Source organism: Natrix helvetica, assembly GCF_964273705.1.
Source record: "Natrix helvetica genome assembly, chromosome: 4".
Classification (NCBI taxonomy): Eukaryota; Metazoa; Chordata; class Lepidosauria; order Squamata; family Natricidae; genus Natrix; species Natrix helvetica.
The window spans coordinates 31401674-31427595 of NC_138550.1; the positions used below are offsets into that span (position 1 = coordinate 31401674).

General features: G+C 35.8%; 1 protein-coding gene and 1 gene segment (V, D, J or C); both read left to right on the forward strand.

Moving 5' to 3' along the window:
• ZBTB20 (zinc finger and BTB domain containing 20) overlaps nt 1–20230 on the forward strand; it is a 546378-nt gene extending 526148 nt beyond the window's left edge. For all 10 annotated transcript variants that reach the window (XM_081950746.1, XM_081950743.1, XM_081950745.1 and 7 more), the window contains 3 exons: nt 4188–4372; nt 11073–12665; nt 18651–20230. In XM_081950746.1, the coding sequence (XP_081806872.1) occupies nt 4188–4372; nt 11073–12665; nt 18651–19069 (2197 nt within the window). In that variant the 3' untranslated portion in view covers nt 19070–20230. The remainder of the gene's footprint in view (nt 1–4187; nt 4373–11072; nt 12666–18650) is intronic.
• The window catches only part of LOC309390886 (Ig kappa chain V-III region PC 3741/TEPC 111-like), a 380622-nt gene that overhangs the window by 92425 nt on the left and 262275 nt on the right, over nt 1–25922 (forward strand).

Below are 25922 nucleotides of genomic sequence, written 5' to 3' on the forward strand. Positions count from 1 at the left end.
AATTAGAATTCAAAAATAATTTGATTATGGCAGGTTTCAATATTGCCTAGTGATCCTGTAATCATGGGTTTGTTAATTGTTTTTAGGTATGGTCAATCAACATATTTATTTACCTTGTAGATTCTTGCATACCATGATTTTTAAAGAAAGGAAAGAGGAAAAGAGATTCATATCTGTCCATTTGTCTCAGTTCAGTTTCCATTTTCTAACTGAGCAAAAATATCATTGAATTGTGTAATTTTAATACTTAGTGGCAAAGATTCTTTAAAGGTTTTTTAGTAAACCAACATAATAACTAGGAGCAAAAATCTGAAGTTCTGAAATTAAGGTAATTTGAAACCAGCTGGTCGCCTGCTGCCCTCTAGAGGCTATGTTTTATAAGTGTCAGCCACCATGGTTTCACAAGAAAACCATGTGCTGTGTTTTTTCTTACCATACCAAGCTTATATAATTCTTTTATATAACTGTAGACAATGTTCTTGATTAATAGCAAAGTGGCTTGCCCTTTGTTATGCTATAATGTGTTTTTCTGCCTATTTCTTCATTTCTGATTCCATGAGAGTACAGAATTGCTTTGTAAACCTTTTTTTTTCCTTCGAAAAATCTTTGGGGGAGGCGGAAGAGAGGTAGGAAATTTAAAAAAAAAATTTGTTTTATTGAATATGTTCTTTTTTATAATAAAACCCAGATTTTGTTTGTACAATTCCATCTTATTTTAATGTTAAATGCAATACTTCATATAATGTATATTTGTTTATGTGTACAATTCAAAGGTATGCGAAATAGCCCTAAACAGTTCCCTTTTCTCAAAACTATTTTTTTTACTTCTCCGTACACAAGTGATCTATTTTAACTTTTGTCCACTTTTTAAGATTCTCTGTCCACTATTATATTAGTGTTTATAAACTCAACATATTGAGGTCATTAGCTTCATTGTTCATTCTAAACAGTATAATTTTTGTGAAGCATGCAAACCATCCTAAACTTGAAATATCAGCTTGGAATATTTAGAGCTTGAACAAGACATGACTTTTCAGAAAGTTTGCCCTGATTTCTTGAAAACTATAACAACATGATTTTAATATTGGCTTTGAAATGGCACAGGTCCCATTCAGAATTATATTGTTTTAAGAGTCTCGTACAGTAACTCACTTTTTCAGCATAGACAATAAATTAGTTTAGGATGAAACTAGGTTATAGCAGAAGAGAGTTGAGATATGGAAAAGAGTGGTTTAACTTCATTAGATAATGATTTAATGCAGTACCCAGTAGTGATGGACCTCAGACACTGAATAACTTGGTTTATGCAGAATATCACATTGATATGGACAGATATCGATTTTGGATAGCTACTCCTAATTTGAAGGCCTCATAATATACTTTCCTTTCTCTAGGCCGCTGTCTGGAAATATGATGCTTTTTTTCTGAGTGCATAGATTTTTTTTCTGTATTTTTGTGTGCTACAAAATATGTTTATCCAATATTTTTAAAACATATTTCTGTGGGAGGGAGGGGAAGTATATAGTGTCCTTTGTTCTATAAATTATATTAATCTTGTTTTGGAGTATAAGCATGTCTGTGTATGTTTCATTTCAAAATGCAGCAGGCTATGATCGTTTCCTGCAAATTGTGGGTGTGAGTGTCAGATTGCTAATCGCTATGGTATAGAATCAAGAGTAGCGATCATTTAAGAGAAGCAAGCCATTATACTTCAAGAGCTGTTTCAAACATTGTCCAAATATTCCACCAGATATCTAGAAACTGGTACAGAGATGCTCATTCTCTTACTTGATAATGTCCTACATATGATGTCCCATGCTACATATCAGTTATAGTCATTGGCAATGCCCTATATAATTGCTAGGTATGATATCTTCAGAAGCTGCAGAAGCAGTCATGGAATGATCTTTTTAATTGCAGCAGACACCCTGGTACAAAGAGAGAGAGATGAGCTAAGAAGATGGGAAGGGGGGGGGGGCTGATGGTGATGGCTACAGATATAACCACACCAGTGACGTGCAGTGAGGTTTATGACTGGTGAGGCTGGTGACGTCATCAAACCGCGTGGTTGCTCCGATCGCATGGGCGCAGCCCAAACGGAGAAGTTTCTCTTCTCAGAAATGTCAGAAAGGGGCAGGCAGGCTGCCGCAGCTCCACTAAGAAGACATTTCTGAGAAGAGAAACTTCTCCTTTCTCCTCCTTCCCCCCCCCCTTCTAGCACTGATGATGTTACCTAGGCATTTTTTGCATCGGGCAAGCCCTGGATCCTTGCAAGGGGAATGGGACCACGTGTGCAGGTGGCTCCTCAGCGCACAGCCTCAGATTAGCACAGCCACGATCCCCTTCCCCTGCACACGTGGTCCCATTCCCCTCCTTCCTAAGCCAACATGAAGGGGACCGCGCCTGCGCTGATATGAGGCTGGCATTGAGGAGCCGCCTGCACACGTGGTCCCATTCCCCTTGCAAGGATCCCGGGCTCACCCGATGCAAAAAATGGCGAGATCGGCACACTTGGGGCTGCTGCTGAGATGTCCAGGGAGGCTAAACCAAGCCGCGCACCTCTCCCAGCCACTTTCATGGCTTCCCAGAATAATAATTTTTTTCATGATGAGAGCGGTGAGGCTCTGCCTCCCCTGACTGCACATCACTGAACCACACCAAGTAGTACAAACTGATCTCCATTTAAAAAAAACAATGGATACGGCATTGCAAAACAGCAGCTATGATAACTCCTCATCCTATGCTTCTTATATAGAAGAAATTATTTCTAGGAGTGCTTTGAGACTTCCCAGAACAAGCCATGAAAAGGTGAGCTGGCTATAAAACCATATATCTTGACAGTTTAAAGAAGAGCAGTAGCTACAGCTAACCTGAGGAAATTAAAGCTCCTATTGTCATGGCAGGGAAAGCCTGTAGATAGAAAGCAGGGGTAATTAATATGCTAAGTTAGGAGAGATATCATGCAAAGAGGCCTTGCATGAGGAACTGGGCCCAATAGCAATTTCAAGAAGATATTCTGAAAGTTCTGGAAAATACATGAACAATTGTAGTGTCTTTTGTGGATGACTGCAGGATCTCTTCATCTTCTAGCACAGACATACATCATAAACGTTCCATACGCAGCTATTATATAAGGCTTGGCAGTAGTTGGCATCAGGGACCATACTGGAGGCATCCTTATTTACAAGGCTCTATTGTTGAGATCTGAGTGTAAGGAATAGGGCGGAAATAATTTCTGGGTGTGAGTAAGGGAGAATGTGAGAAGGAATATGGTACTATAGCTCTCTAGGAGAGCTGTTAGCTAAGCAAGTGGGACCTAAACTCACTTCATTTGTTGTGTTTGTGGAATTGCTTTTGGTTTTGTCTCACAGGAATGGGTAGTAGCAAAACTATTGCCCTCCAACTGACCAGCTTATATAAGAAGACAAACATTAGAATATGGCCCTAGTATTCAGTGGGAGAGGATGATTAATGTTCTGGGTAATTGAAAAGGGGTTAATTGGTCAAGTCTATGGATTCAAAGATGAATCTTAAATCCAGTTATATATGGGTTAACCAAATGTATTCATTTACCTCTACCATGAAAACCCCAAAACACAATGAACTGAATTGGTAAAAAAATTTAATTGCACTGTAAGAATCAAATTTGCCATTATACATGCCTCTATAATGCCCAGTGGTTGTAGGCAGGGGAGGGTTCCTAGCAGTTTAACAACTGGTTCTCGGAGTGTGCATGTGCCTAATGTACCTGATGTGTGCTGCAAGCACATGCGTAATTCACAGGAAGACATCTGAGGCACGGCAATCCACTCTGCTGCGCCTATCAGCTGGGCTAAAAAACAAGGAAATATAGGTGGGTATAGCCCAGGAGTGGGCAGGTGGGGCCCACCTTAAGGTCGGAGTGAACTGGTTCAGGTGATCTTCGGAGCTATCGGTTTGCCCAAAACGGGACAAACCAGTAGAATCCCACCCCTGGTTCTAGGGGCAAACAAACCACCTTGCCCCTGGCAGACTGCTTGCAAACATAGCTCCTGCAAGCCCTAACAACCAGCATTGAAGACCGATTAGAAGAACCTCAAACAATAAAACATGTTCTGAAAGGAAAACAAACAATAATGCACAGTTATTCTCGTTCCTGCATACTGTAGGTAACTGCTACCTTCAAAGGTCTCTTTGTTTCCTTTTAGAAAGAAACCCAAGACAACTGAAATACCGAAGTCTGAGGAGAATGAGATTACGCAGACGGGTGCCTTCGTTGCCAAGTCAGGCCTTCCATGCCTGAACTTTGAAGCTATCTCATCTCTGAGCCCAGATCTCATCCATTCATCCCATTCACTAAGAAACCTGCACGTATACACAGGGTCACCTGATTGTAAGTACGTCATTGCGGATAGTTGAGTGAGACACGGTGTTTTTTGCAGTGTCAAAACCCTCTCAAAACATTGAAACATGTACCTAATTAGTAGATAAAGTAAGGTTATAAGAAGTAAATTTTTACACTTTGGAGCAGAAAGTGGCAGTAGCAGAATATTGTGTCGGTGGTAATATAAGAGAACAAAATTGGATCACTGCAATCTGCACAATTACTAACATGGAATTGCATTTTCAAAAATTAATGGAAGCAACTGGGGAAGGCCCTGTTCATTTATTTATTTACTATGCATATTTGTGTTATTGCTGTCTAATTGCTGTTTTCCAGTACTGAAGTCAAAGTCATTTTGACATGAATCTCCTAAACTGATGATGCCTACTTCAGGATGTATGGAATTATTACTATTATGTAATGGACCAAAAAAAAGATTTGAACAAATTTAGATAGGAACTAAACAGAACATAAATCATATTCACAAAATTAGATATGAGAAATAGATTGCAATCATGAACTGTGGAATTCATAAACTCTTTCACTTGTATTTAATTGCTACTTTTCCCCTGTTGTCTTGATTTCAAAACCCTGGGAACTAAAACTAAATTTCAAGAAATCTTAAACTTTAGCCAGCTATTTGAACTACTGGATATCTTTTGTAATAGTATAACTATAGTAATTCATTCTGCCAGATGAGCTGTATGTATGTAAAATCTCACTTTCCCTTATGATTAGCGGTGTTCTGTCATCTCTGAAATGGTTTTAAAATGAATATTTTCAAAAATAAAGAGAGATTAAGACCAACTTCCAAGATCTGGGGTATTGTTTAAAAGTAATCATAAGAAAATTAGGAATACAATTGTTTAAAATGTAATTATAGAATGTCAAAATAAATTCTTTGAGGACTACTAGTATATATCTGAATACTAGGTGTAGTAAATATATTACAACCATATTTTCTTAATAATCAGAGGGATCAGTCTATAAAGTATGCTGAAATTGGTCCAACTTAGGTCTCTTATATTTTTTATGAATTTAATTGGAAGGAGAGGAAGTAACTAATTTCATATTTGTACTGAAGCTGTACCTAAGGAGACCAAATGATTTTAGTCACAGAAAATAACCTTTAACAAGTTTAGAGTCACCAGGGAGAAAAAAGAAAGGAATATTATTGGTCCATAGGCATATTGAATCTGAGCAACTATATTACACTTACAAGAACTGTAAACAATCTGGCAATACACTATTTTGGATTCAATGTTTTTGATATAAAAAGGGTAAGGATTTCACAGATTTCAAAATCTTCTAATGAAAAACATCATCCAACTCAGTCACGTCTCTGGAACCAGCAAAGTAGCTCTCATTATAAATGATCAGAAAATCACTTCAGGAAAAATATTTAATTTGGAACATATTTTATTATGAACAGTACAGTATATGTAATTTTTTTTAAAAAGCTGTGAAAGTGTTATAAGTTTGCACTAGCAAAAATATTTAAAATTTGTTTTTGGGAGCTTGAATCTGTGCTACTTCAGAAACTCGATTACTATATTCTTTGCTCACTTAAATATTTTTCAGTAAACAACATAAATCTTTAATCATTCATAGAATCAAAAGCACTATTTCCAATATATATATATATATTTTAAACAATATAGAAAAGTAGGGAATATTAAAAAAAATCCTACTGTATACGATTTGTAATGCTTTGTTTCACTTTCAGACTTCAATAAGGTAATATAATTTCTCTCAATTTGAAAAGCATTGAAAATTCAAATGAAACAATATAAGTTCACAAAAATCCTTAGCTTCTATTAAAAAATCTTCTGAAGTTGTCTTTTTGCTATTTGTGGCTCAGAGGATGGGACCTCTTCTTCTTTCTCCTAAAACTTTATACCAAACTTTAGTACAGTACTAAAGGGCTTAAGTTAAGCTTTCTGCTAAACAACTTTGCTCTTATCCAGAACAAGATAAAAAGTTGGAAGTTTTCTTTAATTTCATAGCATATGTGTTCTTATTTCTACACAATGTTCTCTAAAAGATCTCAACAAACTATTTCATTATTTTCATTTTTTTCTCCAATTAATGATAAATAATCCTTAGCAACATCTCATTAGCCCACTTTTTGTCCTAATCGATATGTATATCTTAAAACTATATAATTGGCACAATCAATATTTCCATCTACATATAAAACATTTTAACACCTTTTACTGAATACGGTGTAGAAATCCATTTCCATCTTCAGGTTGCATAGCCATGCAAATTGGACCCCAGAAAAAAGAGAGGCCCACAATAGGTAAATCATAATAGCAATTTTCTGAAATCATAGGGAAAATATAAGCATAAGCTTTTTTTAAAAAGGATGCCATCATGTGGCAATTTTTATGTGTATACAAAAGCCCTTTATAAGAATAAAACTTCTTAAATTTTCCATTTATTTAAAATATATTAATCATCATACACCAATTGAAATTGGTGTGCATATTGTTTTTAAAATTTCAAAATAAGCAAATGCTCACATTTTTTTGGTTTTGGAAAATCATCATAAATTATATATAAACACAGATCCAATAAGAATTACAAACTTGAGTGGTCCTGATTAAAATACTTTTGAAATAAACACTATTTATATATGTTCAAGAATTCTTGTTTTTCTGAATTCTGTACAGTTATTTCACAAGAATAAGAGCAGGGGTGAAATTCAGCAGGTTCTGACAGGGTTCTGGAGAACCGGTAGCGGAAATTTTGAGTAGTTCAGAGAACCGGCAAATACCGCCTCTGGATGACCCCAGAGTGGGGAGGGAATGGAGATTTTGCAGTACCCTTACCCTGCTACGCCCACCAAGCCATGCCCACAGAATCAGTAGTAAAAAATTATGAATTTTACCACTGAATAGGAGGGATTCTGGATTACACTTGGTGGAAAGTTTAAATTAGTTGATGTACATAAGATTATAATTTCTTGTACATTCCAACTTAAAAATAATTATTCAGTAATCAACAGTTTAAAAATTCCCAAATATAATATACATGATTAGACCAGTTAATAATAACCTTCTTTTTTACTTTGCATAATTCCAGCTGCATAGCAGCAAAGAAATTATAAAATCTCATTGCTCCTATCCTTTTATTAGGTTCTAAAATGGTTTACCTTCTAACATTGCATACATTTGGCTTACATGCATTCATGTGTCTGTACTTAAATAGGCTGCGGTGGCTATAATCATGTAGGCTACATATGTGGGAAGGTCACTGTAGACTGCAACATCCAATTGTCTTTATGGATAAAACACAGATTTTCTGCTGACAGAGAAATATCATTTACAATTCAAAAAAGGTTGTAAATGTGTATATACATATATCTTCAAAGACTGCATTTCTATACATATTTATTATGCAGTAGTTTCCAGTAAACCAGAGGCACTGACATTTATTTATTTATTTGATTTCTACACTGCTGTAATTATAAGACTCTCAGAAAAACATTTTTAAAACCCCATAAAATATCCATGGCACAACAATAAAGCATCCACAGTAAAATCAATTTTGAAGTCAGACAAATCAAACATTCAATTATAAATTGAAGCAATATATAAAAACATTGGATGATGCATCTTTTCATATTTAAAGTGAAAAGAATTCCACCCTTCTAGACGATCATCAATTATCACATCCAACTTTCTGGTACAGGAGCTGTGACAGAGATATTCTTTTTCCTTTTATCATCCCATTGATTTCATGGAGGTGGAGAATCGCAAGCAAAAAAAATTCTTGAGTTTTTCATATCAGACAATTTTATTACAGGAAGCAAGTTAAATCAGCACTTTGAAAACCTTTTTGGCAGTTTTGAAGATTCAAAGTACAGATATAATGTACAGTTGGCACCTAGTTCTGGTTAACCACTACTGCATTTAGAACCAACTTGGTGATCTTTAAATGCAGTCCCCCACTGCAGTAATTCTAAGAGCTGATGATGACAAGCTCTTGTGATGAGATCTTACTCAAAGTAGGCCTACAACTGGTATACCAGATGAAACTGGATAAAGGTTTCCTGCCCATTAATTTTATTTGCCAATCAGCAATAGTCATGAATCCAGAGGAACTATCAAGCTGCAGATCTTCTCCTGAAAGAGAACTACTACTACTACTTTACTAAGATAACAACCTTAAGAAGCAAGCAGTAGCTCCATCTTGTTTGCTTTCAGCTTCTTTCCATCAAGGCTGTCTATCCTTCATTGTTGATAATGTACACTTGGTTATCCTCAGCATATTGATGATAGTATATTTCAAATCTATGATTGCCCTCTCCTAATAAATTAATACAAATGCTAAAAGATAGGAGGGAAAGATCTGAATTCTGCCATACTCTGCAACTGAGAGACTACTAAGCAAATCCCCTCTCTCTCAGTGGAACCACTCACTAAGGTAGGAGCAGAGAGGCAATCAGGATATCATGGCTGCATGAATTGAAGATGCCAAGAAGTCTTGTAGGATTAGAAGATGCAGTTCTCATAAGGCTCCTTCAAGGGAGGGAACACTCCATCTCAAGATCAGACACACCATCATAAACAATGCAGATGGAAAGCAGAGTAAGAAAGAGGAATGTAGTCACTTTACTTTTCTTACTGCATGGGATAGCCTTGAATTTTAAGCCCTACCTGCATTCAGTCTGTTTTTTTGTAGACTTCTCAGAAAACATATATTCAGTTAAATCTGACCCTAAGTAGACACTGTAAAAAATAAAAGTTCCTATAGGAACCATGAAGAATTTCTCAAGCTTGATGTATAATAACTCCTGGAGGTTAATAATGCAAAAGCAGACCATATGTGATTCCTTATATTTGCATAATCAAATAGAAACTAACCTTCCAGATGTGCAGCAATATAAGTCCACCAGTAAGGCAGCTGGCAAATTCTACTGGGAATCTTAGTCCCAAATACAGTATATGCAAAGCATCAGGTTAAAAAAAACCTTTTGAAATAGAAGTATAGTTTCTTTCTAACATAGAGTGTCAGTGTTTTGAAGTGGTACTAGTGAGCTTTTTATCTAGGCTCCAGTTTATCAGAATCCAGCATTCTGTCTTAACAAGTTTCTGAAACCACAACCTTAATTGTGCTTGGGAATTATAATGACTAGATTCTCTGTAGCTCTGAGTTACATTCCATGCTCACTCATTCAAACAGTACAATTAACTCTTCCATCATTCAGAATTCAGTACCTCCTAGTTCTTTAGCATAAAGAATCTGGCATATTGTGATATTTGTCTTCAATGTGGTATAGTACATGCAGATTCCAGACTATTAATCAGTTGTAAAGAATAACAAAAACATTTTATAGACTCTTAAACCCTGGGTAAAATCTCTTGTCTTGCTACAGTTCAAAAAGAATGGTACATGTGAACAATCAGTGTTAAGTTCAATTTTTCCCTCAGGCTCCTTGCCCATTCACTGCCTACTTGGATAAGAATAGCCTTTGCATTTTTACACTCTTTCATTTGTGTGCCATTTCTAAATCAACCTGCTTTCCCAACCCTTCTAACAGTAGCTTCACATGTGAGGTCCTTTACGATTGCTAAATGCACTGGGCAGAAGAGAACTGTTTGACAAAGGCTGCTTCAGTTCCACAGAAGCATTTCCCACTATATTAACTAAAATGAGAGTGGCAGGTCTGGGAACAGAATGAGTCAGAAATCTCCACATATATATGCATACTATTCTGTGATGACAATTAGAATAATAAGAATCTGTATATTGTAATTATAATGTTTAAGACTATCGGTTCATTTTCTTGCTATCAGTCCTGGGCTGATTGACAGTTAATAATTTTGAACATTTTAATCAGAAATAATACTCCTTTCAAACAATCTAAAAATACAGAGCCCTTGATGTTTTTTGTGTCCAATGAGCTGGGTTTTTAAAATAATTAAATTTCAGGTGGTAATTTTTTTCTTCAAAAGTGCTTAGTCTTTTGACAACTGAGTTTCACTACTCTATCTGTATGTACCTTTCTCATATATTAACCTGGGTTGGACAAAACATTCAAAGAGATGCCATGAAAGTACATTAGCATAAACAAAGAGCCTTAGTAAGACATACCGTGTATGGCAGCTTCAAAAACCCTTGGCTGTCTCAACATGATGTCCATGCAAACCACTTTACTTCATTGGTGGTCCTTATGTAAGTGACATTTGCATGCACATACATGGCCTGGCAACTTGAGAAAGCTTTTGAAACAGCCTTGCGCTTTAACACTTAAAGACAGATGTCTCATTCATGCCAATACTTTTTGCAAAGTGTCTCTTATGCGTTGTACAATCCGTGTATTATAACAGTAATACATTTCCTAAAGCATGAATCCTAATTAAAGCTAATGAAAAATGTGTAACGGGTTTAATTGATCTTCAGTAGAAACCTATAATCAATTTATTAAATAATAGCTAGATTAGAGTATTGTTGAGCTATAATACTATTTATTTAAAGATACTGAAACAATTTCTTTATTACTAATTATATTGATCTGGTATCAAAATGGGAAAGGAACAAAACATTACTTAAATCAGCATTAAAATTTGTTTAACAAATTTTTTGGGTAACAAGTACTTTTGTTATTTAGACTATATATAATTACACATTTTTCATTCTGTATGCTTGTACTGTACGTATTTCAAACACCAATCTATCTTTATGCCTTTTTCTATGGCAGGTAACAACAGTTGCAAGGGGATGACAGAGCGCATTCACAGCATCAACCTCCACAACTTCAGCAATTCTGTGCTCGAGACCCTCAACGAGCAACGCAACCGTGGCCACTTCTGTGATGTGACAGTCCGCATTCACGGGAGCATGCTGCGTGCCCACCGTTGTGTGTTGGCGGCTGGCAGCCCCTTCTTCCAAGATAAGCTGTTACTGGGCTACAGTGACATTGAGATTCCTTCTGTGGTGTCAGTCCAGTCAGTGCAAAAGCTCATTGACTTCATGTACAGTGGAGTATTGCGGGTCTCACAATCAGAGGCCCTGCAAATCCTCACAGCAGCCAGCATCCTGCAGATTAAAACTGTGATTGATGAATGCACACGGATTGTCTCACAGAATGTGGGTGACATCTACCCTTTGATTCAGGATTCTGCACAAGAGACACCCCGAGGAACTCCCGAATCAGCCACTTCAGGACAGAGCAGTGATACAGAGTCTGGTTATCTGCAAAGTCACTCACAGCACAGCGTAGACCGGATCTATTCAGCTTTGTATGCATGTTCTATGCAGAATGGCAGTGGTGAGCGTTCATTCTACAGTGGAGCAGTGGTCAGCCATCATGAAACAGCACTAGGCCTTTCTAGAGACCATCATATGGAAGATCCAAGCTGGATTACAAGGATCCATGAGCGCTCACAGCAGGTGGAGCGGTATCTTTCCACCACTCCAGAAACCACACACTGCAGGAAGCAACCACGTCCTGTTCGGATCCAAACTTTAATGGGCAATATTCACATCAAGCAAGAGATGGAGGATGATTATGACTACTATGGACAGCAGACAGTACAAATCCTAGAGCATAATGAGTCTGAAGAATGCACTGAGGATACTGATCAAGCAGAAGGTGCTGAAAGTGAGCCCAAGGGAGAAAGCTTTGATTCTGGAGTCAGTTCCTCCATTGGCACTGAACCTGACTCTGTGGAGCAGCAATTTATGACTGGCCTAGGTCGAGAAGGTCAACAAGAGCCTACACAACCAGAACAAAACGATGTTTCTGCTGAAAGCATTCAGCAGCAGCAGCACACAGATACTAACTCTTCTTCACCAGAAAGAGGAAATGATGTTGAAAGGGACAGTGCACTAATAACTGTTTGTAACAGTACTGAAAAGGGGACTTTACAGCCTATCACTACAACTGTTTCCCAATCATTGCCAAGTACACAGCTCTACTTACGCCAGACAGAAACCCTCACCAGCAACCTGAGGATGCCATTGACCCTGACCAGCAACACACAGGTCATCGGCACAGCTGGCAACACCTATTTGCCTGCACTCTTTACTACACAGTCTGCTGGCAGTGGTCCTAAACCCTTCCTTTTCAGCCTTCCCCAGCCTCTAGGCCAACAGGCACAATTTGTGACAGTGTCCCAGCCTGGGATTTCAACTTTTACTGCCCAACTGCCAGCCCCACAACCCCTGGCTCCTTCTGCAGGCCACAGCACAGCAGGTGGGCAGGGTGAAAAAAAGCCTTATGAGTGTACCCTCTGCAACAAGACTTTCACAGCCAAACAGAATTATGTCAAGCACATGTTTGTACATACAGGTAAGTATATGGCCACTTGATTTATGAGCAAAGCTATGAACCCAGAGAGAAAAAGCATTTAACATTATATTGTTGATCTGGAGAGGTATTCCTCTGCTGCTATTTTAAGATGTTCATATGATACAAAAAGCAATGTTTTAAAAAATGGACTCTCTCTTTTTAAGTGTTCTTGTCCACTGGAGGAATGTAGTGTTCTTTTGAAAATATTAAGGGTTTTTTTTTCATAATGTTTGCTATAATTTGATAGTTTTAAGTGGTTTACTCTTATTCTATCCTGTGATAGCTGATCTTCTTTGCTTTGAAATACTTTTGGGCTTTCTATATATCCTCCCTTAATACATTTACAAGTCTAAATTTACACATTACCTTTTGTTATCTGAGTAGGGTTGCTTTTTACTTTTCTTTTTTCTTTTTAAAGAAATGTTGCGAACCAGAATTGAATCAAATATTGTAATTGAATCATGGATGTGACTATAGAGAAGTGCATTGTTCTGGATTTTGAAAGTGATTTCCAAAGTTACTTAAAATTACATTAACTTTCCACACCTGGGGTCCCTAACCCCCAGTCCGTGGCCCACTACTGGGCCTCAAGCCATTCAGAGCTGGGCTGCAGAAGGGGAGGAGCATGCATGCCCTCTGCTCACGCAAATGAAGCTATGTATATATGCTAGCTTGCCCGCTGCTCGTGTGGAACCCTCCCCTCCCCCCCCCATCCGCAAAACTGGAAAGGTTGCAGAAGTCTGTTCCACACCATAGTTTCATGTCACAGAGCAGTTATTTTTATTAACTCTTGAACAGATATTCTCTCACCTGTACATGCCCATCTAATTTTTCATTCCACTTTGAACTTGTGATTTCATTCTTTGACCAACTGTCTAGTTTTTGAATATGTCCTCATTTTAAATGCAGTCCTCACAAATGAGGCCAAGCTGTTATAAAGGGGCTGTTAGTTAGAGTAATTAGTGGGCAAAATTAGCACCTTCAGTATTTTCTCTGGTACATCCTGGCATCACAAACCATCTCCTTACAGCCCTGAAAGGCCAAAAAAATCAAAACATAGAATCTGTTCACGCAAATGTTTCCTATGTAGTACTACACTTTGTCATTGGGTTATACCTTCTCATTATTCTCAGTTAGACAGATTTACAGAAGATACCAATTATTTAAGGCTAGATAATGTTTTGACTTTACTATTTCAAACTAAAACAACCTGAGTTTGTGAAATCAAATTGTTATCGAGTTTGAATCTCTATTTTGAATACTTTTTCTTATTATCCCTAACATGCTGCTGGTCTTTTTTTTTTTTTTTACAGTGGATGCTCTGTATCGACACCCTCATTGAACTGTTTACCATTATCCCAAGATTTATTTCCTCATCAGTCACTGCTCTCTTAGGTCCCATTAGTTTGTATGAATATTTAGGATTTTTGGCGCCAATGTGCGTCATTTTTTATTGGCTCATCTTGAATATTTGTCATGTTGATGCCCAATTCCCTAATGGGCAGAGATCATACTAAAGCTCTTTGTAGTACTTCATAGTTTTTACTACTTTGAACAATTCAGTGTCATCAGCAATTTGGCTATTCAACTAGTTATGTCTGATTCCAGATCATTTGTAAGTATAATAAAAAGCACTGGTCTTAGAACAGAACCCCGGGGCACTCTGCTGGTTATATCCTTCCATTATTGTAAGAAATTCCCACTTAGTCCTATTCTTTCTTTCCTATTCTTTAACCAGTTTCTTATCCACAAGAAGACTTGCCATTTCATTTCATGGCTTTAAAACTTACTATTAAGTCTTTGATCTTGGACTTTTTGAAAATCTAAGTAAATTAGGTCTACTGACGTATCCTTACCCACATGTCTATTCACATTGTGAAAAAACTTTAATAGATTAGGACCTTCCCTTAGTGAAATCATATTGGGTATCCATGAGCAAGGACTGTGTCTCCAAATACCGTATTTTTTGGAGTATAAGACACACCTTTTTCCCTCATAAGAGAGGCTGAAAATCTGGGTGTGTCTCGTACACAGAATACAGCATTTTTGCCTTCCGACCCCCCCCCCTTCACCAAAATGGCTGTGCATAGCCTTTAGGAAGCTTATAGAGTGCTCCTGGGGGCTGGGGAGAGCAGAAATGAGCAAAAAATAGGATGTTTTTGCTCAATTCCCCCCCCCCCAGCCTCTAGGAACACTCTATAAGCCTCCTAAAGGTAATGCATGCCCTTTTTTTTTACTTTTTTGCTCAATTCCCCCCCCCCCCCGAAGCACTCTACAAGCCTCCTAAAGGCTATTCATGCCCTTTTTTGGGGGGGGGGAAGGGGCCATTTTTGCAAACAAAAAACAAAAACCAGGCTGTTTTTGGTAGGTCTGCAGAGTGTAAACCCCCTTTTTTTTTAATTTGCCTCTTCAAAATCTTGGTGCGTCTTATACTCCAAAAATACAGTATTTGATATTTTATATTACCTGGAACATACATTAAATTGACAGGTCCATAATTTCCTGGATTTCCTTGTGAACCTTCTTAAAGTCCTTGACTTAGAGCCATTCATTTAATGACCATTCAAACTTATAGCAGCACTGAAAAAAGAAACAACTCGTTTTCACACTTGCCACCACTGCAGCATCCCCATGGTCATGTCATGAAAATTTGGGCACTTGACAACTAGCATGTAATTATAACAGTTACACTGTTATAAAAAATAAAATCAATGGGGGAAGCCAGATTCACTTAACAATCGTGATTCACTTAACCACAGTGAGTGATTCATTTAGCAGCTGTGGCAAAAAAAAGGTTGTAAAATGAGACACAATTTACCTCACAACTGTCTTGCTTACCAATGGAAATTCTGGGCTCCATTGGGGTCGTAAGTCAAGGACTACCTGTATTCATGTCATCAAACTACAGAGGCTGAATGCATATTTTACTTAGAAGATCCATAGTTTTATGTAAAATTTGTCAATAAAAGCTCAATGCCTCTTCCCTTGACACTATTATAGGGCTGCTAGGACTATTATCTGTGTCGCTTCCTGATACAAGAGCTTTATTATTTATTATTATGTGTGTCCCTTCCTGATACAAGAGCTCCAGCTCAGAAATCTGTCTCAACTTTTCTCATGTGAAGATGAAAAGAAAGAATCTGGTCAGCTTCTCTATTTCTTTTCTTCTTCTAGCATAAATTATATTATCCTTTTGCCTCTAAAAAATAAAATAAAATTTCAAGAACTATTAACCAGCTATAAACACATTAAGTTAATTTAGATTATTTTTTTTCTTCTGTTTAATTGTTTCTAGTTCTCAGAGGCTGCCTGGAAAAGTCCCTGCAGTTTTCTTGGCCAAACTTGTTAGAAGTAGTTTTCCATTGTCTCCTTCCTAGGACTGAGAGAAAGTGAGTGGCCCAAGGTCCCTCAGCTGAATTTGTGCCTAAGTCAGAACTAGAACTCACAGCTTCCTGGTTTCTAGCCCAATGCCTTAATCACTACACCAAACTGGGTCTCATGTTAGACATATATTCTTTAATTTTCTTTTTCCTTCCTAATGTTTTTCTGCAATTGCAGTTTCCCACGTTTTTCAGGTCAACTGAGTTTTGATCCATTGGTTATGGCAGGAATTGACTAACTGGTTTCTTAGCATTATCAGGCATTATTCTCATTTTGAAGTAGTAGCAATTCAATGAATGTCAAGTGTTTATTGTGTGACACAAGCTGACAGCTGTTTAACTCTGATACTTCATTGTGAAAACTTACCAAGATACAGGGTTAAAGAACTTGGTGTCAAGGCAGGATAAATATGTAGAAAACCACATCATTGCCTTTTTTTCTGTCAGTCTGATCTGTGTCATTCACACTGATTAAAGTGACATTTATTTTATTCTGGAAAAAAGGAATATTAAACCCTTCAACAACTACTGCCAGTATCCTGCGTTGCTATATTCTTCATCGTGACTCTTTGTATCCCACATAAGAAGCTCTGTGCTGAAGCTTTATTGGCATATAGCAGAAGTGACTTTGGAATGAAAACAATCTGTACTGCATGCGTTCAAAAGCAATTATTTGCCTTCCCTTTGCTATATTTCCAACAACTCTAGCAATTGCATCATAGGAACTTTTTCTCTGTATTTTCTTGCTATGTAGCTACAGACTAATAGTCTCTATTATTCTCATGTTTGGTTACAATTGTAATCAAGATGCACAGACTTAGTCTGTAAGGAAGAGAGTAAACCATAGGCATTTGTACTGGTGAGAGCTTCTGTGAGTGGACTCTGATGGAGCTGTATCTTCAGCTGTAATCAACAATGCTCTAGCCCTCAGTTGTTCTCTATTTCAGGCTTCCACAGACCATACAACAGCTGTCAGATTTCATTGACATGTAGCATGCTCTTTCAATGGGATTAAAGTAACCTGATCTAAAGTTTCTACAGAATGCATATTTTCCAACAGTAGAACATTATTCGTTTTATCTGTCTTGAGCAAAATAATCTAGGAAGGAGTCATGTTGGATGGAGTCATTACCCTGAATTTATGAAGAAAGAAAAAATAAGAGATGGGGATTGGGGTTGGTGATAATAGAAATGACTGAGGATTTTAATTCAGGTCAAGTGTAGAGGTCTGAAAATTGCATATCATGGCTACAGTAGTAATTCCATGACTTTCCAATGGCAATATAAAATTGTCAGATAGGTATGGATTCAGCATTGGAAGAAGACTTCTTTCAAAATGAAGATCAACAAATAAAACCTTGAAGGAAAGTATTCTTCCAAATCTGAACATGAGACATTGAAAACCCATATTTTGCATCTCTAGTTTATCTGAGGATGCAAAAGCATACAAAACAATTCTTATGGATAGAAAATGTTTTTTGTTAGCATATTTCTTCTTCAATGAATAACCCAATTCATATTGATGCACATGAATCAGTGCATGTTTGGCACTTATTATTGGTACTTATTTATTTACTTAATACCACCCAATTGCAATCAACTCTGGGCAGTTCCATGTCATGTAGGATCAGTCACAAAGAAAGAGACAATGCTTTATAAATGAATCTGACTACCTGATCTTGACTGCCTGCTATTTGGTCCATGCTCTTGGACTTCGTTAAACTTTGTCAGAGTTTGTTGCAAAAATCAAATCCAGAAAGCGCACACAGATAACTGATTCAGCAGGGTTCACTGACTTATTTATGTACATAATAACATATGAATAAATATACAATACCCACAGATGATTCTTCCAATGTGGTAGAAAGGAGAGATTGGTTTTCAGTTTGAATTCAGAGAGCAGACTAGATTAGTTCTCTTGCACATAGGTACATAGATAAGCCACACCCAGGCTCTGAGCCATCTAGCATGGCTCTCAGTCACCAAATAGTTCCCATTGACTGACCCAGTTGCCATGCCATACATTGGCTGACCTTCTTACTATGTCCTATTCCAGCCAGTCCCCAATGGTGACCTGTTGCTATGTCCTATTCCAGTTCATTAATATTCTGACAAACTTTACCTACTTGGTGTCCAGACCAGAGTTGATGCCAAGTTTGACAGAACAGTGGTGCTGTCAGTTTTCAACTAGAGCATTTCCCCACAACCATCAGATAGGCTTGCTATACATCATAAGCACAGAGACCACAAGTATAGATTGCTTATCTGTAGCCGTCTCTGCATTCACACAGCTCACTTCCTTCCCTTGTTTATCCATCCTAATGAGTATTATTGATTCTGGGTTCTTTTATAGTTTTTAATGCTTTCTAAAACAATTATACATAATAACTTTAGATAATGACTGTTTTATATTTCTATTGTTTTATTGGATTGTTCTATGCCATCCCGATTTACTTTCCGAACAGAGATGGGCAGCCAGATGAATTTGATTAATAAATAAATAACCATGTACTGTATAACTAGAAAATATGTTACAGGATAATGCATTCCTAATTAAATGTTACTTTTCTTTCTCCTTGTGTTTCCATTTGTGATCATTGTATAGGTGAGAAGCCCCACCAATGCAGCATTTGTTGGCGATCTTTCTCCCTAAAAGATTACCTAATCAAACACATGGTGACTCATACTGGTGTCAGAGCCTACCAATGCAGTATCTGTAATAAGCGTTTTACGCAGAAGAGTTCCCTAAATGTGCATATGCGGCTCCACCGTGGGGAGAAATCTTATGAATGCTACATTTGCAAGAAAAAGTTTTCACACAAGACCCTGCTTGAAAGACACGTGGCTCTACATAGTGCCACAAATGGAACATCTAACACAACAAGCACTGGGGCAAGGGCACTTCCAGCTGGAGTGATGGCCTGCACAGAGGGAACGACCTATGTTTGCTCTGTCTGCCCAGCTAAGTTTGACCAAATTGAGCACTTCAACGACCACATGAGGCTGCACGTTTCAGATGGGTAAATAATATCTATTCTGTTATGAACAACAACAAAGCCCAAACAGAGAAACAACGAAAAGCTATGGCACTAGATTTTTTTTTCATTTTTCATTTTTAGTTTGTTTATTTTCATTTTTGTACTACATGATGAACTGTTTTTTGCCTGCTGGTACATTACATTTCTGGAAGCTGGATGAATAGTAATTATCTCAGCCTTCCTTTGATGGTGGCCTTAAGGCCAGATAGTGTTTCAGGAGATCTACTGGTTGGATCTCTAGCTACTGGCCTCTAAATACAACCCTTCTTTACTACAAAAAAAAAAAAAAAACTTAAAAAAATTGTCACTTGTGAAGAGCACTACAAAAACAACAACGAGAAATATGTTATGAAATCTACAAGGCCTACTGTCGTAAGTACACCGCTTGCAGTGTTTCAATGGACAGATTCACAATTCTGACCGCTTTGGACTTCACAATATCGTTAAAACTGTGGAATAGAGACATAAAAATTGATCAGCAACACACACAATGGGCCCTATTGGTTTCCACCATTAGTCTTGCTATCATAAAAGGGCTGTGGAAAATGGCACGGGAGTTTGGGTTGGATGGTGTGGAGTCCCTGCAGGATGGGGAAGGAGAATAATAGATTCCTCTTGTGGATTCGGTTCCATTCCACCCGTTCAGATTTATAACCCCAACTTCTTTCTCCCACACTAACACCAATACCATCTTTCATCGGACTTAGGAACAATAAGTAAGAATGAGGTGAACAAAGGTAGCTTTTCTGCAATTACACGTTGTCTTTGCTGAGCATAGGGCAAACTTGGCCAATCTAGCACCCTCCAGGTCTGCTAGCACTGTGACTCCCAGATGGGAGCTGCAAATACAACAACTCTGAAGTGCAAGACTAAGGAGGATGACAGAGAGCCCCAGCCAAATAGTGGGACTTTGCAAATGTCAAAGAGAAGTACACAAAGAAAAAAAATTGAAAGGTTTTTTTCACCTACTAGTCTAGGTATAAGGAAAGGATTACTTCCTAAAAAAAATTAGGGATAAAATTTTTAAAAGGCTGTGTGAAGTCTATCCATGATGAGACAGATAAAGTAATAGACGAGTGGGGGGGGAAATAAAAAGAGTTCTCAAGATGTTTTTTAATTCAGTTTTTTTTAGAGGGACAGAAGTGTTTACCAGGTAGAATGCTGATTATATATATATATATATATATATATATATATATATATATATATATATATATATATATATATATATATATATATATATATATATATATATATATATATATATATATATATATATATATATATATATATATATATATATATATATATATATATATATACTTCAGTATTTCTGTACAAAAACAGAAGGAAGGAAAATTGTAACTTTTTAAACATAATTTTCTTCTCTTTTTTTTGCGTACACTGCCACTAATATCTGCTCAGTTATATAACTGAATGTGTGTATACACACACATTCATACCTTATTGTTAATACAGACTGTTAAGGTTAGATGTCCTACTGTCATACAGCAAGTGGGCAAAGATGAGATGGTCCTGATATTTCTTTCTGATGAGAAAAATATGTTTCACCATATTTTCTGTTGTTTATGCTTTTATTACTTTGAGAATAGCACCTTGAAATTGATTGATAATATATGTGATATCTTCCATCTAATTCTGTCCATATTGTAGTGTCGCATGAATAGCTGTTCGGAAGTCAGATTATTTTCTAAGACTTTTGAGTTCCATCTAAAATTTAAACGAATTAGTTTTAGAAGGAAGTATTTTAACACTATTTATATCATTGGAATGATAAAATATCATTTTGTCTATAGTTTCTGGAAGTACCTAAAAAAGGGCATTTATTTAAGAATCGCTTGCAGAGATTGGTTTGTAAGAGCTTTTATCCTGCCTGAAATATAGATCAAATCTCCTACTTAAATGCTAAACCTTCTTTTTACTTATAAAAGTACAGATAATCATCCTTCTTTCAATCTGCAAAAACATTAAGATAAGGGCCATGCTTTGCAATTTCAACTTCATAAAATAGGGCAAGATATTCAGAGTTGCAGGTTTTAATTGATCACTTCTTCTGTTCTTAGCGGACTTTTGAGAATTATCTTAAACAGTACTTTTTATGTATCTAGTTACATTGGATTAATGTCTAACTATTTTATTAAGGAGTTTCTTTCCTGTGAATCATAGTACATACTTCCTATTTCAAATGAAAATTATCTGAAAATAATATGCAAATGGAGAGTCAAGAAGAAAACATTTAGGTAAATTTTAAACATATCTTTGTTTCAGCTAAGTCTTATGAGATTGCATTTCTGTGTAGAAATCAATGGAAAACTTTATATAAAGTGTTCAGCGACAGGATGCTAGATTTAATCATGTTTTGTGAGACACTCCTCCTTACTCAACATAATTTATTAGACATTTACATTCTGTCAATGTAGGTCACAACTTCTGTTATATTGCACAACCCTATTCATGTCAATTCTGAGATAAGGCCCAGTGAATTCTGGGATTTGTTTTCAACAAAGCATATATAGGATTGGGATCTTAAATATTTGTAATTTAGGTAGGCTGAATAATTGCTCAGTCACTTATAAATGACTTTGGCAATATGGACACATTTTTAGACTAACAATTGCTACAATCTGCATAATTTTTAAAACTATCGTTTAAACAAGTTAAAAATATGAGCACAAATTAAAGAAGGGAGAAAATCCCCATACATTATTTAGGTATTATCCTAATCATGAGTCCAGAATGGTAATTTCTTGAGCATAAACAAGTTAACCAGAAGAAAGTTTTATAGATTTGAGTGTAAATTGGATCCACATAACTGTACTGATTAATTAAAAGGGTGCACATATGGAATTGTCATTTTAAATTAATAACGATTAGCATAGCAGCTTCATCCAAACAGGAATCTGAGTGAGTAAAATAAAAAAGTAATAGTTTCATCAGAAATAATATACAAAAATGTAAGAAAAGACAGAACCTGGATATACAACACGATGCTATCATGTTAAAGAATGTCATTTTTATAACTACTGAAAATCAGTCAAGAATTTAAGTTTGATTTGTTTAAGCAATAACATGGCTTTATATGGTTCATTTTCCAGATGAATTTTAGGAACAAATTGATTACCAATAATAGAAATAATAGTTTGAGACAGTTTTCAAAAATTGGACAGTTCTATGACCTAAGATAAGCAATGCACCGGCAAGAAAAAGAAACATAGAAGATGTTAGTAGAGAATCAAACTTTAAAAAATTTCAAATTAAACACTTCTTTTAAAAAAAAAAAAACCACCTGTTTTTAAATAGGTTTAATGTAGAACTTGTGGCGTACTGTTAATTAAAAATAAATATTGCCTCAAAGCAAAATGCATTTGTTTGGTGAAAAAAATGTATAGATTATCTTCATTCATTGACCCAAAATAATATATAGCCCTCAAAATAATGTATTCCATGCAGAAAATCCTTGTCACTCATACAGGCCTTCAGATGCTATACCTGCAACGTGTTTATTTAGGAGAATATTTTTTAAAAAATTGGACCCTTGCATCAGTCCTCCTGTAAACATTTGTATTTGAGGATAAATTAAAATAAATTAAAACTAAGATTTGTAAAAATTAGATCGAATTATCTAAACCAAGACAAATTATCTAAACCAAGATTTGAATCTGTAATTTTAAGATATAAGGAAACCAGTTACTTTTACAAAATTACAGTTTTGGTGATCTATATGAAAAAAATACTGCAGTTTTCATTGTACAGTGGCTTTAAAAAGGTAATTTTTTTACATTGACTACATTACTGCTTTTTAAATTTCTTGTTTTGGTTTCTATTAAGGTCTCTTTTCTAACGCTACAGCTTTTTATTTAGTTTTGTTAGGTAGTATTTATGCTATTCCAGTTTTGTGAAATAAAATCCAAAGGTTTGAAAGGTTCTTCAGAGAATGAAAAGCTATAAGTCACATGCAGAAAAACCCTAAATTCCTTCATCCCTCCCACTTCCATCCATATTGAAGCCAATTAATCGGATTCTTGTTAATAATTAATTTTTACTCAGTTAATGTTCTGTCAGGCCACTAATTATTTTTATTCTTTCTATTCATTTTTTGTACTTTTTATTCTTGCTTCCATAAATACCATATTTCAAAACAAATGCAACAATAGTTCAAACTGTGTGGCTATGGGACAAGTATTCATATATCTGAATTTTCATTTTATATATCTATTTCCTTACTTGTTTCCTTATTATGGTCACATCACAGACCAGTATGGACCCAATTTTTCCCACTAGGACTAAATACTAGCTCTATATTTATAGCTCATGCAAATCATTAGAGCATAATTGGAAGTACAGACATTATCCATATGGCTTTCTAATATTTTTCCTTCATTCTTTCTTATAGCCAAAGGTCACTGCAGTCCAAAAAGCCTATAGTTTTGGGACCCCAATGATTTCTACAATAATATTAATATATTTATTTATGTTTAATGTTTCAGGTATATTTGCACTGAACTTAATTGAACAATTTATTTCATTTTAAATTAAAATGCTCAATAAGAAACCTGAAATAATCTTCATTTTTATATTGTTTAAAATGTTTGCACTGAAAGCTTTTTATTTATAGACGAATAGAAGGATTCAAAACTCATTGCTTTTTAAAGAGAAACACATTTGCTGGCATTTTGTGATTATCTACATACTCCCATAATTTCCTATTTGCAGGTAGTTAAGTTATATAAAAATGATATACAGCAGTGCAAGGCTCTTTCTGTACAGTGAATTTTTTTTCACATTTCTGATTATGTGGAAAAGTGGGTTCTTAAATGTTTAAGTAAATCTCATCTGAATATATACATATCCCCTTATCAGTAACATGCCTTGAAGACAGAAGTGCTATTTGGCCCATATTTTAAGGTACAAAACATATTTTAGCTCATCGTAAACAACAGTAAACCTTCATAGAAAAGCAGATCTAGCAGATCAAACTCTTACTGAATTAGAGATTCTGTGGTTCATGGAGTGAATTAATGAGGTCATCAAAATGTAGCAAGAGTGCCATTTGATTTGTAAAAGTCAGAATAGTAAATTAATTCAACCAATGCTCAGAAAATATATTTGAATCTCAGTATTCAAATTAAGGTCACATGTTTGTTAGAAAAGCTGGAATTAATAAATTATGTCTACATATACTTAATTTAAATATAGTGGAGGCAACTCAATATTAGAAAGTGACATTTGAGGGCACCACTATAAAATTAATAATGGGCAGGTTTATCCAAAGATAATAAACAAATATGACCATATGAAACAAAGAGATACACGTTTCATTCACATCACATAAACTCCATGTCTTACCATGCTCTAAGTATTATTAGACTTCAGTGTTTCTATCCTTCCTAAGACCATTTTACTACTGAAATAGATACCAAAGTGTACCCCACATGCTACATGCTACTTCCATCACCCCATTTCTGTCCTGTAACCATCCAGCCCACAGGCTGAGCTTGACCATTTTATTAATATTTTGTGGGTATTTTAAGTGGCAAGATGGATGCCATAACCCTATAAAATCTGTGGCATTTTGGAGTTATAATTCTATATTTTTGGAGGGCAGATTTAACAAGTTATGCAAACTGATTCAGCTGTAAAGCTAATGAAAGCATTTATTTCATTAAACAGAAGAGAAAGCAATTGGAAGCAAAGCCAGATATTTCGGTTCTGAGTGTAACTTGCAGCTTTGTGGTTTAATACTGCTCTCTCCTGTGCCTTTCTTACCTCTTTCAATGCTATTTCATGCCTCTCTCTGCAGTTTAGCCCCCAGCAATGATGGTCTGTGTTACCTGAACAATAGTTAAGCTCTAGAATGATCCAGTCATTGTTCTCAGAATAACATGATCTCTTCAGAAATGTCACCTTCCAGTTATCTTAGCATCCACAATGATGTTGGGTTACTTTAAGGTTTTATGAACTCTGGTGGTCATTTCCTTGTTGCTACTTAATGGGAAATTTGTATGACTTTAGGCTGTGCTTTTAATTAGACAGAAATTCAGAAGTAGATATAGCTGTATTTTAAAGTCTTGAAATCCAGACTTGTAAGATCACTAGTAAGTATTTTTACAGGGCCTCTAAATATTAAATTTCTTATTTTTTAGGATTACATTCAAGTGAATCAGAAAATAGAGACGAATTCAAGTTCTGTTTCCCATATTTGGATTATAGTATATGCATGTACATTGAAATTCAAAGAGGGTGTTTGATGGGTGACAAGTATGGCTATCAAAAGAGGACACTTGACACAAAACTTATTTCTACAGAAACATCTTCAAAAGCTAATGTTTGAAGATATATCAATTTTTCTGGATACTTAAGCTTTTCTGGGTAACGTTACTTTATCTAAAAATTTAAGCCCTTCTGTATTACACAAAAGTTAGAAAATGGAATAGATTATTCCATGTTAGTTTCCCAATTCATTAGCTATTGGGAACCGTAAGTGGTAATAATTAAAGTAAATAAGATTAATATTTCTTAAGACTAGAGAACATGTAATCAGCTAAATTATAAATAAATAAAATTACCCCTTAAAATTAGTTTATGCAGTTGTAATTTCACAACAAATAAATATGTCATAAAATACTAAATTGCCAACTGGAACACATGTGCACATACATACACACACATGTTAGCTAAAACTAAAGGATTGTTGTGCTCATATAATGCAACAGGATTACTGATTAGTAAATATAAATGACATACATAGTCAAAATATGTATTCCTTTTCAAGTGGCTAATGCTAAAATAATTTTACTGTTTCTCTTTCCCACATCAAT